Source organism: Natator depressus, chromosome 1 (assembly GCF_965152275.1).
Source record: "Natator depressus isolate rNatDep1 chromosome 1, rNatDep2.hap1, whole genome shotgun sequence".
Lineage (NCBI taxonomy): Eukaryota > Metazoa > Chordata > Testudines > Cheloniidae > Natator > Natator depressus.
In genome coordinates, this window is record NC_134234.1 from 202,339,628 (window position 1) to 202,353,462 (window position 13,835).

The 13,835-nt window shown below is 46.8% G+C and overlaps 1 protein-coding gene across 1 annotated transcript; it reads right to left on the bottom strand.

The window, feature by feature from the left end:
- Positions 1 to 2,676: 2,676 nt before the first annotated feature.
- On the bottom strand, positions 2,677 to 11,421 carry COX17 (cytochrome c oxidase copper chaperone COX17). Its single transcript, XM_074947553.1, has 4 exons — positions 11,312 to 11,421; positions 11,044 to 11,181; positions 4,215 to 4,328; positions 2,677 to 2,891 (listed from the first exon to the last, which is right to left on the bottom strand). The coding sequence occupies exons 2-3, from the start codon at positions 11,154 to 11,156 to the stop codon at positions 4,244 to 4,246; spliced, it is 198 nt and encodes a 65-aa protein (XP_074803654.1). The 5' UTR covers positions 11,157 to 11,181; positions 11,312 to 11,421; the 3' UTR covers positions 2,677 to 2,891; positions 4,215 to 4,243.
- Positions 11,422 to 13,835: the final 2,414 nt, after the last annotated feature.

Genomic DNA, 13,835 nt, shown 5'->3' on the forward strand with positions numbered 1-13,835 from the left:
GACAGGCATGCGCTTCAGCAGGGAGATGTCCTGCCAACCACTGCCTGACCACTAGGCAGCACTGGCGGTGGTTGTACACCTTCTACAATCCATGTTACAGCAGCAGCACTGCTGGTGTCAGCAAAGTTAGCTGGCAGCTACACAGCAGGCACAGCAATGGAAGGAATGCCCACCCCACAGGAAACATAACACCATGTTAAACTTTTATAGTTTGCTGCAAACACATAGGGGCTTCATCCAGTACAGAAAGAAAAACATACCCCCTTGCTCATGTATTTGAAGTGCACGGACAGTAGTAGAGTGGCTGCTAAAGTTACTCAATGGGAGCAGTTACTCTCCCCCCATGATTCCAGAGCCAATATGCTGCAAAAAGATGTTTTCTCTAGTGATCACTACTGCAAATTGCACTCAGGTTTTGAGGATCCAGCTAGGCTCTTCCTGTCCCTTACAACAGCAGTAATAGTCACGGTTTTAACATCTTCCGTCATCCTATAGTGTCAACAGAGCTCTAGGAGAGCAAACTGGATCCTGTTCTATCCTCTGCATCAGTAACACAATCATCAGCTGTGCTCCGGTGGGAGAATTCTCACGGTTGTCAGGAAGCAGTCACTTTTCACAGCCAGATGCATCCTTTGAGGTCAGAATATGGATGCAAAGGACAACAGTATGAAGTCAGCCTGCATAGGCCAGTGGAATAGGCCTTTGCATAAGATAGGATTACAAGGGTGGTTGTGTTTCAGGACAAACTTACAGCAGTCATGCCTATCATACCATTCCCATTGGCACTAGTCACTTAAAGAGACATGAGCAGCTCCTCTACTAATACTGTATTCTGGATTAACACACTTTGTACTAGAAAGGGCTAGCGTGAGACTTGAAGACACCTTTAAAAAAGGAGATGGAATGAGTCAATCAGTCACCATCCCTGGCTGATTTTGTCCCTGGGAAGACTGGCTCCATGTGGAACACTTATTAGTACCAAAGTAAGCAATACCAGAGCCTGGGTCACCTTTGGCAGCTTACTGTAGGGTGAAGAAACAGTGTAAGTTAAGGCTGCCACATACACCAGGAGAGCAATTTGAAAAAACACTTTCATCACAGTCTGTTTGGGGGTGAAACAGGACAACAGAAAGTTAGACACACTTAGAATTAGGTGCCTAGCAAACACAGAGCTGTTCTTCCCCCGCCCCACCCCCACCCAACCCAAGCAACTCCTACTGTCTTGATGGGGAGTTATTCGTAGTCTGCAGTGGTTAGGGAGAACTGGAACCTAAGAAATATAAACGGAGGATACTCATCTTCCTCTTTCACTCTTTCTTGGCCTTCACTAATGAGGAAAGGATGATCTTGTGGCCAAAGGGCAGGAATATGCACCAGGAGGATTCAAGTTCTATTGCTGGTTTGCCACTACCTGTGACCCTGAGCAAGTAATTGCCCTTTTTGGGTCTCCGTTTGCCCCTCAATACAACGAGGATATTATTTACCTTCCTGACAGAGCAGGTTAAGGTTTAATTAACATATGTGAAGCGCTTACAGATCCTTTGGTAGAGGTGGCTATAGATACAAAACATAAAAGCTTACTGTATGCTTTCTACTAGAAAACAAAACCTACAAAACACAGGCTAACACAAGAGACGAACCACCGGTAGAGACAGAAGTTTCTGGGAAGTGAGAGTGCATTGGGGTTACTTCCAGTGTGTTGTTTCTGATGACTGCAAGGAGGCTCAGTCTTTTGGATCAGCTTCTGGATAGGTCTCGGACAAACGTGAAGGGCCCAGTCTAGAGCCGCTGTAAAGGAGAATGAGTTCTCTCACCCAACCCATAGCTGTTAGCGAAGGGAGGTCTGCTTCTCTTCCCACTCTTCCCCAGCTTCCATTTTTAAGGTCCCTTACTTGTAAATAGACTCAACTCGCAGCTTTCAAAACACACCAGTCAAAATTAAATTTGTCAGTATTTGTGCCACCCAAAGTGTTTTGAATAACACCAGAGAAACTGACAAATGTCTTGTTAATTTCACTTTGCAGCAGGCTTGGGAAAGCCCTGAGCCAGTACATATAGTGAAACATGGGTGAAGACTCAGGAGGACAAAGGTAGCACTGTTATCAGTTAACTGTGAGTATATCTGAGCATCCATGAGGGCTAGAAACTTATTTTTAAAAAGGTGTTAGCTTAAGCCTCCCCAACTTGACATGGAAAGTTCCTAACTTTCCACGAGCTAGTGAATTTTTCAAGCAACGGTACAGAAGTGCCAATGATTATTAAATTTCTGTCTCGGGAGATGTGGACAGTACAACATTAGGAGCAGCAGAACCTGTTTCAACCCTAGGGGAAGTTCCGTGCAAAGAGCAGCAGGCTTACAGGAGCAGATGCCCTGACTTATCTGCAATACTGGTTATCCCTGCACAAAAGGCAACAGCTACAAGCTTCAGCATATCTTTGCTTTTGTCCACAATAGGATCACTTATCGCTAGCATGATTTCCCCATCCATAGTAGTAGAGGGAAAAATCTCACTAGAAACTAGCATATTTTAATATGATTGCAGCTATCGCGGTTCTTATTCCAATGTGGATAGGGAAAAGAAAGGAGAGTCATTAACCAATTGCTGCCCAACATACTACAGAAAACGGTTTGGGTTAGAAGGTGGGGGTACCTTTGCTTTAAAAATGAAAGGGGAATGAGCATTTTAAAATCCTTTATTAAGAGGAAAATATATCTCTATCAGCCAGTCAAGATCAGATAATGGAGGTGCCACAGAGGCAATATACATATGGTTTTTATTAGAAATTCTTTATAAATAGATTTCTCATAAGTTTGTTCTTTGAAGTAGCTTGCAGAAATAACTTAATATTGTTCAGCCACCCGAGAAACCAGTCACCCAACAGCAAATCACCTAGGAGAAGAAAAAGAATACCTCAAATAAGAGACAAGACTCCTACTGGACATGATCAGTAACAGTTCAACAGCCTCCTGTCATAAAGGTCACTATGTGCAGCAATTTGACCACTACACTCGTGACAGTCACTTCCAGAGTTTCCCTGTTGTAGGTACTCTAAGAATACAGTATGGTGTCTTTGTAATGATGGTGAGACAATAAAAGATGAAAGAAGGAAAGCTGAACTCCATATTTAAAGAAGGCACTGTCATTTTAAATCATTTCATACCCTCTCAAACTCCCTGTTTATAACCCTCTCCAAATCCAAATGTATTACAGGACAGCTGTTAGTAAGGGTTGGATTGTGCTTTGTGATTGTAGAATTACTTAACATGGATGCAGACTCCCAGCAGTCCTTTCACCACTGCAAACCCTCTAATACAGCATCTTTTCAAACTGCAGGTCGCGACCCAGTACTGGGTCATGGAATGTAAGACACTGGGCCGCGGCGGCTCTGGTCAACACTGCTGACCAGGCCGTTAAAAGTCTTGTCAGCGACGCTGCCCGATTAAGGCAGGCTAGTCCCTACCTGTGCCCGGACAATGGGAGCTGGGGGGAGCGGTGCCTGTGGGCACGAGCTGCACAGAGTCACTTGCATGCCTCCACTTAGGAGCTGGACCTGCGGCTGGCTGTTTCCGGGGCTCAGCACAGTCTGCGGTGCCAGGAGAGGCAAGAAGCCTGCTGTAGCACCCCTACTGTGCCGCAGACCGGGAGCTGTCCGAGGTAAGCCCGTGCCCCAATCCCCTGCTCCAGCCCTGACCCCCCTCCTGCACTCCAAAGTTCTCATCCCTGGCCCCACCCCAGAGCCTGCACCCCCAGCCTAGAGCCCTGACCCTCTCCTTTACCCCAAGCCCCTGCCCCAGCCCTGAGCCCCCAACCCAACCCAGAGCCCCCTCCTGCACCCCAAACCCCTCATCCCCGGCCCCACCCCGCAGTCCTCACCCCAACACTCCGCCCCAGCCCTGAACCCCTCCCATACCTCAACCAAGCCCCTCATCCCCAGCTCCGCTGGGTCACGGGCATCAATAATTTTCTTCAACTGAGTCACCAGAAAAAAAGTTTGAAAACCACTACTCTAAGAGGCCAGCAGCAGTTACTCTTGAGCCAGTGAGGCCAGCAGCAGATGCCTGCCTTCTCTTCTTCATCCTAAGGCACCGCCTTTCACATATAAGGAGGTGCTGTGCTGGTAGTCCAGACCTACTAGTGACACCTACTGTGTTCTCAGGGCCACTGCAGAGGCAGAGACCAAGTGATGAACGTGGTCCCACAGTCTATACTCACCATGCATACAGCCCCGCTGCTCATCTCGTTCATACTTTAAACCCCAAGGCTCTCATGCACTCCTTGTGAGCCTCAATAAGAGGCCCGCAGTGCTCCTCCCCTTTCTCAATGATGCTGCAAGACAAAGAGATTTCCCTGGTTAGCTAGCAAAACGGACACCATGTAATCCTCAGATTTGCAGGACCGATGGACTCTTGCAGGTGAAGGGTTCATGAAGGGAAGAAACTGTACAACAGATTTCATAGTAAGCAGGCCATAAAATCAACTACACAAATAAAAATTTGAAACAATCTGATTTAATATAAGGCTGCCCTTAAACTCAGCTGATTTGTTTGACTTTCCCTGCTTGTTTTTAAATATTTAAAATAAAAATAAATTGAAAAGGCAGTAGTTTCAAATTAATTTAATCTACAGTTTACCTCAGGGAGAATTAACTGGTTTACTTCAGAGAGACTATCCTCATCTAGTTATTGCATGTGGAAATGAGAGGACACCTAGTAAAGATATTGACTGTCTCCCGTCCTTCCCCATAGGAATGAAGCCACAGGCTTTTCTCAGATAAAATGGCTGTCATTTCCCTACAGCCTTTTCAAGTGGAAGGGAGGCTACTCTTAGTAAAGAAGGCCATTGTCTGTCACAGCTTGCAATGGAAGCCAAGCTGACTTTGAGGAAGATAGCTGCCAGCTGGGCTCTATGCTCAGAGAACCTGGACAATACAAGGAGACGACACGGGAAAGTTAACATTACAGGCATACTCATTAAGCTTTTCATCTTTGCTGCACAGCTGCAAACTCACTTGACACCAATGAATTAAACTGAGTCAGTTAATACTTTTGCCTGTGTTATACCCAAGGCAGTATTTTTTTTTCTTCCAGGAGTCTATGTGCCATCTTTTTTTTTTAAATGAAAAGAGGTTCTGAAAAAAAGATGAAACCTCAAATCGGGTGGGGGATGGTGGTGGTGGTGGTGGTGAAGAAGATCTTTGAAAACTTGAGCTTAACAATAAGGGGGACACATGCTTTGTAGCTTGTGTAGGCCACATGCATTGCACCCATCAGGGGCTCCTTGCATCCCCCCACAACCTTCCTGTACGCCATCCTCTCATGCCCCTCTATTCCAGGGACTTTTTGCAACTCTCCCACAGCTCCACCACATGCCAGGGTGTCATTCTCTAGGTTCCTGCATCCCTCATCAACACTCCCCATACGTCCATTCCCTTGCAGGTCCCTAGTTCACTCCCTTGCCCCCACAATCACAAAGTAGATTCTCCCTGTCCCCACTCTCCTCTGGGTCCTGGCTTCCCCGCCACCACAGTCCTCTGTGGGTCCCTGCTTCCTCACAGCTCCACCTCTACTTTTCTCTCCCTCTCTGGGTTGCTGTTTCCCACACCCCCACTGCTCCGCTCCCCCCATGCCCTCACTACCACTGGTCCCCATTCACCACACACACTTTAAACCCTCCCTGTAAGGCTCTTATTTTTGTAGGGTCCAGGCTACAGACAACTCCCTGTACAGATAGTTAAGCTGCAGCATCTGACAAGTGTAGGCAGCAGCAAGGGGTGGCAGAAAGATCCTTTTGCCTACAGTACCAGGCAGTCTGGGGGCCCTGATTTTCCTGGGAGTAAGGCTTTTCCAGTGTCTGAGTTGCATCAAAATCCATTGGGCTTATGCTCATGGATACCTAGAACATCCCTGAAATTTTGGAATTGATCAAACACAGCATTCCAAAGTTATCACATTACAGACAAACAGAAATGCCACTGAGTTGATTTGAGTGTTAAACCTTGAGTCGCTTGGCCAACTATAGAACTTCAGAACACAAGACTACTTTAGAAAATTAGAACATGTTCAGATTTATACCTTTACTTTCCTCCAAAAGTATTCAAGTTTGTCACCTTCCAGGTCTGTGCAAAGTTCCCATTAAAAGGAAAATTCTGGAAGAATTTTGAACAATGGAGCTACTTTTGGCATCTCCCTATTAGGGTAGAACATTTGTAGCTGTAAGGGGTGGTACCAGCAGCTACAAGGCCATAAATATGATTAAGAATAGTTATCAAGTTGAAACCTAAAGAGACTTCAATTAATACATTGTATTATTTGGGAAAAATATGCATGGGTTAATGATTCCAGTGATGTGGAACAAGCACACCTCATGTTCATGTTTGCACCAAAATACTTTACGCACACAAAAAACAGTTCTCTTTTGCAAGCCACCAAGTTCTAGTGGCTTGAGCAGGGGACCAGCAGTCAGGAGAACTGTGTTCTATTCCTGGTTCTGTCATTAACTCACAGCATGACGTTTGGTAAGTCATTTAGGCCATAATTTTTAGCTACTACAGACCTGTGCCTCAGTTTCCCCTCTAAAATACAGGTCTGATATTGACACACCTCAGGGGAGGACTATGAGTAAGAATATGATTACAGAGATCACAGATTCCATGACTTCACCGGACCTCAGTGATTTCTTTGGCTTCAGCCCTGCTGCAGTGGCCAGAGCTGTCACCCCATCCCGCGGCAGTGGCCAGAGCGGTCAACAGCCAGGGCCAGAGCTGTCCACCCACCACCCCTCTCCAATGGCTAGGGTGGGAGCTGTCTCCTCCTCCTTCCCACATGGCCGGGGATGGAGTTGACCTGTCCCCCTCCCCCTGCAGTGGTGGGGGCTGTGAGTCGCATCTCCCACAGTTCTCTGGGCAGTCACACACATTTTATTATCACAGAAATGGAAGACTCCTATTAAGTCTGAGATCCTCTCTCCTCCATCCTTGTCCAGGGCAGAATTATGCCATACAGTGCAGTGCTTTGTCTTGAGAGGACTCCAAGCCAAAAAACTATGGAGAAGTTCAGAAATTAACTCCACATATCCCTTCTCTACTTTGGCCAATCATAACATGGAACTTGCCATACTGCTTCACTCAATCCAGGATTCTGTCTCTGTCTGTAGCCAGTATCAAATAATTCAGAGGAAGGAGAAAGATACTCCATAGGGAACAATTATGGAATAACCCAACCATAGTGAAAGTTTAAATTCCTTCAGTTAGTGATTGGGTTATGTTCTGAAGCAACAGGTTTTATATTCATTCTACAAAACAAACTTTTTATGCTGTCTAATTTAACAGTGGATGTTCTGATTATCTACATAAGTGCCTAATCTTTTTTCATATCCTAAGAACTTATCCTCAAAGATGTCTAGTGGTAGTTAGTGCTACTGGATAGGAATCTGTTGTGTAAAATACCCTAGTTTTAAAATGTCCAGTGGAAGGGAGTACCTGCCCTTTCCCTTGAGGAAGTATTCCATGGCCTACCATGCCCCACAATCAGGAAGTTATCTTGATGTTTAGCCTATATTGTCCCTATTTTAATTTTTAACTACCCAAGACAGAAAACCAAGTAACATATACTATTTTGTATCACCCTAAATAATTCCTATTTCCAACTGTGGGGTTTATACTTTGCAATCATAGATGGTTATTATTCATTTAACAGCCACTGATTTACTGACTTGCAAACCAACAGAGTCCCAGCCCCAAAGGAGGACCAGCAAGCTCTCCATGGACCATTAGAGACCTACTTAACGACAGCATTTTCACGGTCAACTCAAAAATGTTAAAATGATTAAACGACGAAAAGTAAATTGGTTTCTGAAATTCTACTGCAATAATCTAAGGTGCTATTAGTAACAATTAAAGACATTAAAAATTGTGTACACCTCTACCCAGATATAACACAGTCTTCGGGAGCCAAAAAAATCTTACCACGTTACAGGTGAAACCATGTTATATTGAACTTGCTTTGGCCTCGAGCATTTCCGTTATTAATAGTCACTTCCGGCCCCTGACTGACCCCTTAGAACCCCCGACCCATCCAACCCCCCCCCGCTCCTTGTCCCCTGACTACCACCTCCAGAGACGACCCCCCCCCGTCCTTAATCACCCCTCCCAGGACCGCACCCCCTACCCAACCCCCCTGCTCCCCTGTCCTGACTGCCCCGACCCTTACCCACACCCCCGCCCCCAACAGGACCCCCAGGACTCCCACACCCTATCCAACACCCCCATTCCCCGTCCCCTGACCGCACCGCCCCCAGAACCTCCGAAACATCCAACCCCCCCCCCCGCTCCCTGTCCCCTGACCACCCTCCGAGACCCTCTGCCCCAGCCTGGCACCCTTAACACGCCGCTCAGAGCGTGTCAGAGCCAGACACGCTGATCCACCAGAGCACTGCTTTACCACATTATATCCGAATTTGTGTTATATCGGGTAGCGCTACATCAGGGTAGAGGTGCATATATTATTTTTAACCCAGGTATCAAATTATTATTGCTATTCTCTCACCTCTAAAGGGTAGAATACCACTTAGTGAGATAACTTCCTCAGTGAGGCCAAGGTTCATTATGAAATGCTAAACATAATTCTACTCTACAAGTTTGCAGACAAATTGTAGTAAAAACTTCACAAATTAAGATTTAACTTGTATTAAAAGTCTTTAAAGTCTGAAGCAAAAAGAGTCTGCTGCATGGGTCATAAGAATGTGTAGAGAGCTAGTTAGGTTTTTTTTAAAAAGTTAATAGTTTCTGATACTATGTGTGTCCTGAAACCACTTACCAATTTTGGTGCGTTAAAAGTAAATTAAGTGTTTCTCTGACTCGCTGCCGTGTGCAAATCCCAAAAGCAACAAGAGAAACTGACGATACAGAAAGTGTAGTGAAATATACAATATAGAAGACATCTGTAGGGAACTGACTATACAGGAAGGGCTGTCATATGCATAAATAAAACATAACACCGAGAAGTGTTCCTCTCTGTTACTTGTAATGACAGTAGAAAAACAATTTTCAGGCAGAAGTGAGATTTTTAATTTGGTATATCCATTTAATATCCCCACCCAAACTCACACTTCCTTGTTTTGAATACTTGCAGTGTCACAAGACTCTCAGTGTATTATTTCTCAAGAGGGAGTGCTATGAGGCTGGTAGCTGGATACACAGAAAGGAGAAACTTGTAGATGACTTGCACTAACTGACAGGTGAAAACAATGGGGAAAAAAAAGGAAATGTGTAGGGAGGTCCAAAGCGATAAATAACAGGATAAAACTTAGTTAAGAAAAATTAGGATGCATATCAGGAACAGTCCTTTAGTAGTGCAAACTATTAAGGCTTGTCTACGTTTACCAGAGGATTGACGCTGTGGCAATCGATGCATCAGCGGTCAATTTAGCGGGTTCTGCTAAATCAACCTCCGATCGCTCTCCCGGTGACTCTCCACCTGATCAAGAACAGTAAGGGGAGTCAACGGGAGAGCATCTCCCATCGATGTTGCGTAGTGTGGACCCTGCAGTAAGTAGATCTAAGCTACGTCGATTTGAGTTACGCTATTCATGTAACTCAAATTGCATAGCTTAGATCGACTTTTCCCTTTAGTGTAGACAAGCCTGAGATGGATTATTCTCTCAAGGGAAGTAAAGCAAGTCCCAGCACCTGAGACATGTAAACTAGAAAGGGCAAAACATACTACAGCATACCATCCTGTCACAGCTGAGAAGATGAGCTAACTGTGACCTAACAAGTAACTCCCTCCTCCTTCAACCCAGTATGAATTTCTGTTGGTGGTGGTATATGAAAACTAAAAAATGCTTACCAGATTGGGCCTTTTAGCTTTGCTCTCTGAAACTCCCTCCCCCCATAAGATATTTATTTGGATGGAGTACCTCAGAAGGCAGAAAGCTAATTTATAATCAGACTAAGACAATATATTAAGAAAAATAAAAGTAATGATTAGACCTGTACACACACTGGATTTTTCTGGAGAGTTATTTTTGCATCACCATTGGTGCTGGAATTTTAAACATCAACACATTGGATTAAAGTAGTTTCCTGATAATTTAAAGAGAACTGGTATCATTTGTATCAATTGATGGTGCCGCCAAAACGAATCCCAAACAGTAAGTAATCACTGCCTGAAAAAGGCAGGTGATCCCCTGGGAACTTTAAAATATCATCTACAGGGAAGTTAGTTATTTGTTTCTGAGGGACTGGACTAATCTATAATTAAAATGGAGAAAAGTTCCAGGCAGAGTTCTGGCAACTGAAATCCCTATTTGCGACGCAACGGCAATAAAGGCAATGACTGGGAAAGCTCCCCCAGCACCACTTCAAGTCCTCGGCTGCATCCTATGAGCATTTCCGGGATTAGGAGGCTGGATCACTTGATGCTAGCCCTCTTCATTCCCCCTGAAGCAACTGGCACCAGCCACTGCCGGATGACAGGCTATTGGGCTAGATAGTCCATTAGCCCGATCCAGCCAGCTCATTCTTATAAGGCTCAACTTCCATGCCCTATTCAGTCCCTAACCTACCTGCAGACTAAGGGAGGGAACGGATTAGCGGGAGTTATCATGGTGATTTTGGCAGGGGGTCATCTGTCCACCGCGAACCAGCCGGAGGCTTGGGCTACACTGAAAACGGACATGGGCAGCGACAGGCCGGGCAGGGCGCGGCGCCGGGGAAAGCCACACACCCGGGAGACGCGGCGGTGCTGACCGCACCCCAGATGAAAGGGGAGGGCTTCCGTGGACACAGCCCCGGTCTGCACTTCCCAGGTGGCCCGACCCAGCTGGCTCGCTCAGCGGTACGAGCGACCCCGGGGGCTGTACGCGCCCCGCAGACGCAACCAGGGCGAGGGAGGACTTGATCCGCGGGGGGCCCGCGGCCGGGCTCGGGGAGGTGGAGTCGCGACGGCCCCCAGGGCAAAGCCCATGCGCTGCGGCGGGAAGCGTCACCCGCCCCAGTCACTGGGGCCCGCGGCGGCGTGGGGAAGGCGGCGGCCCCGGTTACCAGGCATCCCGCGCCTTCTTGGTCTCGGGGCAGGCGCAGCAGGGCTTCAGCGGCTTCTTCTCCTGCGGCTCGGGGCCCGGGGGCTCGCAGCTGGCGGACGCCAGGCTCGACATCTTCGGCGGCGGCTTCGCAGGATCCCTGCGGACACAAGGGGCCGGTGAGAGCCCGCTCCGCACGCCCGGCCCCCAACGCCCGGCTGCGCCCGCCCCCCGCGGGGCCCCTCGGCACCTCCCCCCCGCTCACACGCGCAACCCTCGCACGCCCCTACCTGGGCCCGCGCACAGATCGTCAATGCGCAGGCGCCTGGCGGGCCGGGACTTCTTCCGGGCAGCGGCTTCCGTCCCGTGAGCCCGACACTTAGTGCGCCTGCGCGCCCACTCAGGCGCACGCCCGGAAATGGAGTTTTTCGGCGTACGCGCCCTCCGCCGCGCGCCTTTGGTCACTCCGCGCGTGTCCCCCTTATCGACCCCCTCGCCGCGTGCTCGCCTCTCCTGTCTCACCCCTCCCCTCGCCCTGCACGTGCCCCTCCCCCTCTGCTCTGGATTGCTGAGATTGCAAAAACGAACGAGAGGGAGAGGGAGAGGGAGAGGGTGAGGGCCGGGGGGGGGGGGAGGGGATACAAAATTTTGCTTCCCTGGAGCCCATGTGTTTTGGGAGAGCTGAGGAGGCCCCAGAGACCTGGTTTGGACTGGTACAAAGAGCACGGGGAACAGAGGTCACCGAACAAAATGCCCCCAAAAGAATTCAGGACTTAAAAACCGTTCTGAGAGCCAAGGCAAATGGGAGAGCAACAGCAGACCCTGGACGACCTGTGCACACAGGACAGAACTCCTGTCCACCCCTCCCCCCTTTCTTCTTACCTTACACCCAGGCCAGCCTTGGGTAGTGCGGGTGTGAGTATGAAAGTGGGTTAGGACTTGGGGCACTAAAGCTTTCTTCCTTCCTCTGAGTGACGTGGGGAACCCCCCAGCACTCTACCCTGTTATTTTATTATTTTGTCAATACAGCTTTAAAACTTAGACAGTTGGTGTGTTCCATCATCTACTCCCCTAACAAACCTGTGGCCTCGGCCTTATCACCTGATGCCTCAGGCAGATTGGTAACAGAAATCTGTCACACTACCCCAGAGCCTGGTTTGTCCTGGACTTTCTCTTTGGTCTCCTTACAGATTTCATTATAATCATCTTAAAGGTAAAAGACTGAGAGAGAAGATCCCCCTTTCCCCTCCCCCATGTATCCCTCTTCTTTTGAAGAAACAGTATAATAGAAGGTAACATAAGACACACCTACCCTCCACTTCATTGTCTTTCCATTCATTTTCAGGTGGCATTTGAATATAGAACTTCATTCCCTTGTCTATGCCATTTACTTCCCCCCTCCCTCTTGTTTAATTTTTATTCTGCAAAGCATTTCAGAAAACACCTTCTATGAAAGACTGCAAAATAAATTCAATAGGTTTTCACAAGGAAATTTATTATAGCAGATATGTGTCTACAAAATACTGGTACATTAGGTAAAGTTGTATTACACTTACATATTATTAACTATTTGTATGGATTGATCATTGCTATATTGGCATTCCACTGTGTATGTTCATTGTGTCTCCATCATATTTTATATGTGCACAGTACTTTACCCTTCATTCTTTCATGTGTGGGTTTTTGTAAATCTGGAAAACTTTGCAAATAAATACAAAGGGAAAATTAAAAAAAAAACAAAACTCTTCCAATTACTAACCACCACTTTTTTTTTAACCTACCCCCATATGTCTGGCTTTACTAAAGAAACAGGTGCTCAGATACTACGGTGATGGCCACAGTATGGAAGTGTGGATAGATTATACTGTGCTTGTTTGAGCTGAACAGTACATAGCAAACTGTTCTTCTGGCAAGAAAGTTGCATGATCACTAGGTTATATCTTTTGTTGCCAGTTGAAAAACCGAAGGCTCTGACGGATCATGAGCTTTTGATTGGTGTTTGCACATCAAGATTAGTTCAACAGGAAAAAGAGTTTTTAGTCGTCAGCCAGATATGGATAAGAATTTTAATATAAAGATTAGTATTACAGCTTTGCCACTTCTATCATCATGTTACGTGCTTGTCCTGAGGTAGAGTTCAACAATTCAGCATGACAGACAAGTTATAATGCAAGTGATTCAAGTTGTCTTAATTGCCCGTGTTCTGAAGCTCTTGTGCATCGTAAGAATGAAGAGGTACATTGAAGAGTGGGATGAGGTCAGTGTACTTGCCAACTTATCAGCATTTTGTGTGATTTATGATTATGAGGGAAACAAAAATGATTAAGGGTATGGAACAGCTTCCATATGAGGAGAGATTGGTAAGGCTGGAACTTTTCAGCTTGGAAAAGAGATGACTAAGGGGGATATGATAGTGGTCTATAAAATCATGATTGGTATGAAGAAAGTAAATAAGTGTTATTTACTCCTTCTTATAACACAAGAACTAGGGGGTCACCAAGTGAAATTAATAGGCAGCAGGTTTAAAACAAACAAAAGGACGTATTTCTTCACACAATGAACAGTCAACCTGTGGAACTCTTTGCCAGAGGATGTTGTGAAGGCCAAGACTGTAACAGGGTTGTGACAGGTTTCAATCGGTCCTCCAAGCCCCTAGGGGGCGATGGAGAGCTATGGTCCCACTGTCGGGCCTTAATCACACCTTTCGGGCACTGGGGAATTAGCGGGAAAGATGTGCCGGCACAAGCCTGCAGTGCGCCCCTCAGGCAGGGGAGCGCCGGCATGAGCCTGCAGCGCACAGTTCTGCTACCCAAG

What these genes read in the sequence shown, in the direction of transcription:
- COX17 (XM_074947553.1), bottom strand. Translation starts at nt 11,156, where the DNA reads ATGTCGAGCCTGGCGTCCGCCAGCTGCGAGCCCCCGGGCCCCGAGCCG. An exon ending in AAGAAGGCGCGGGATGCCTG is followed by an intron (nt 4,329 to 11,043) that starts GTAACCGGGGCC and finishes TTTGTCTTGCAG; the next exon opens with CATCATTGAGAAAGGGGAGG.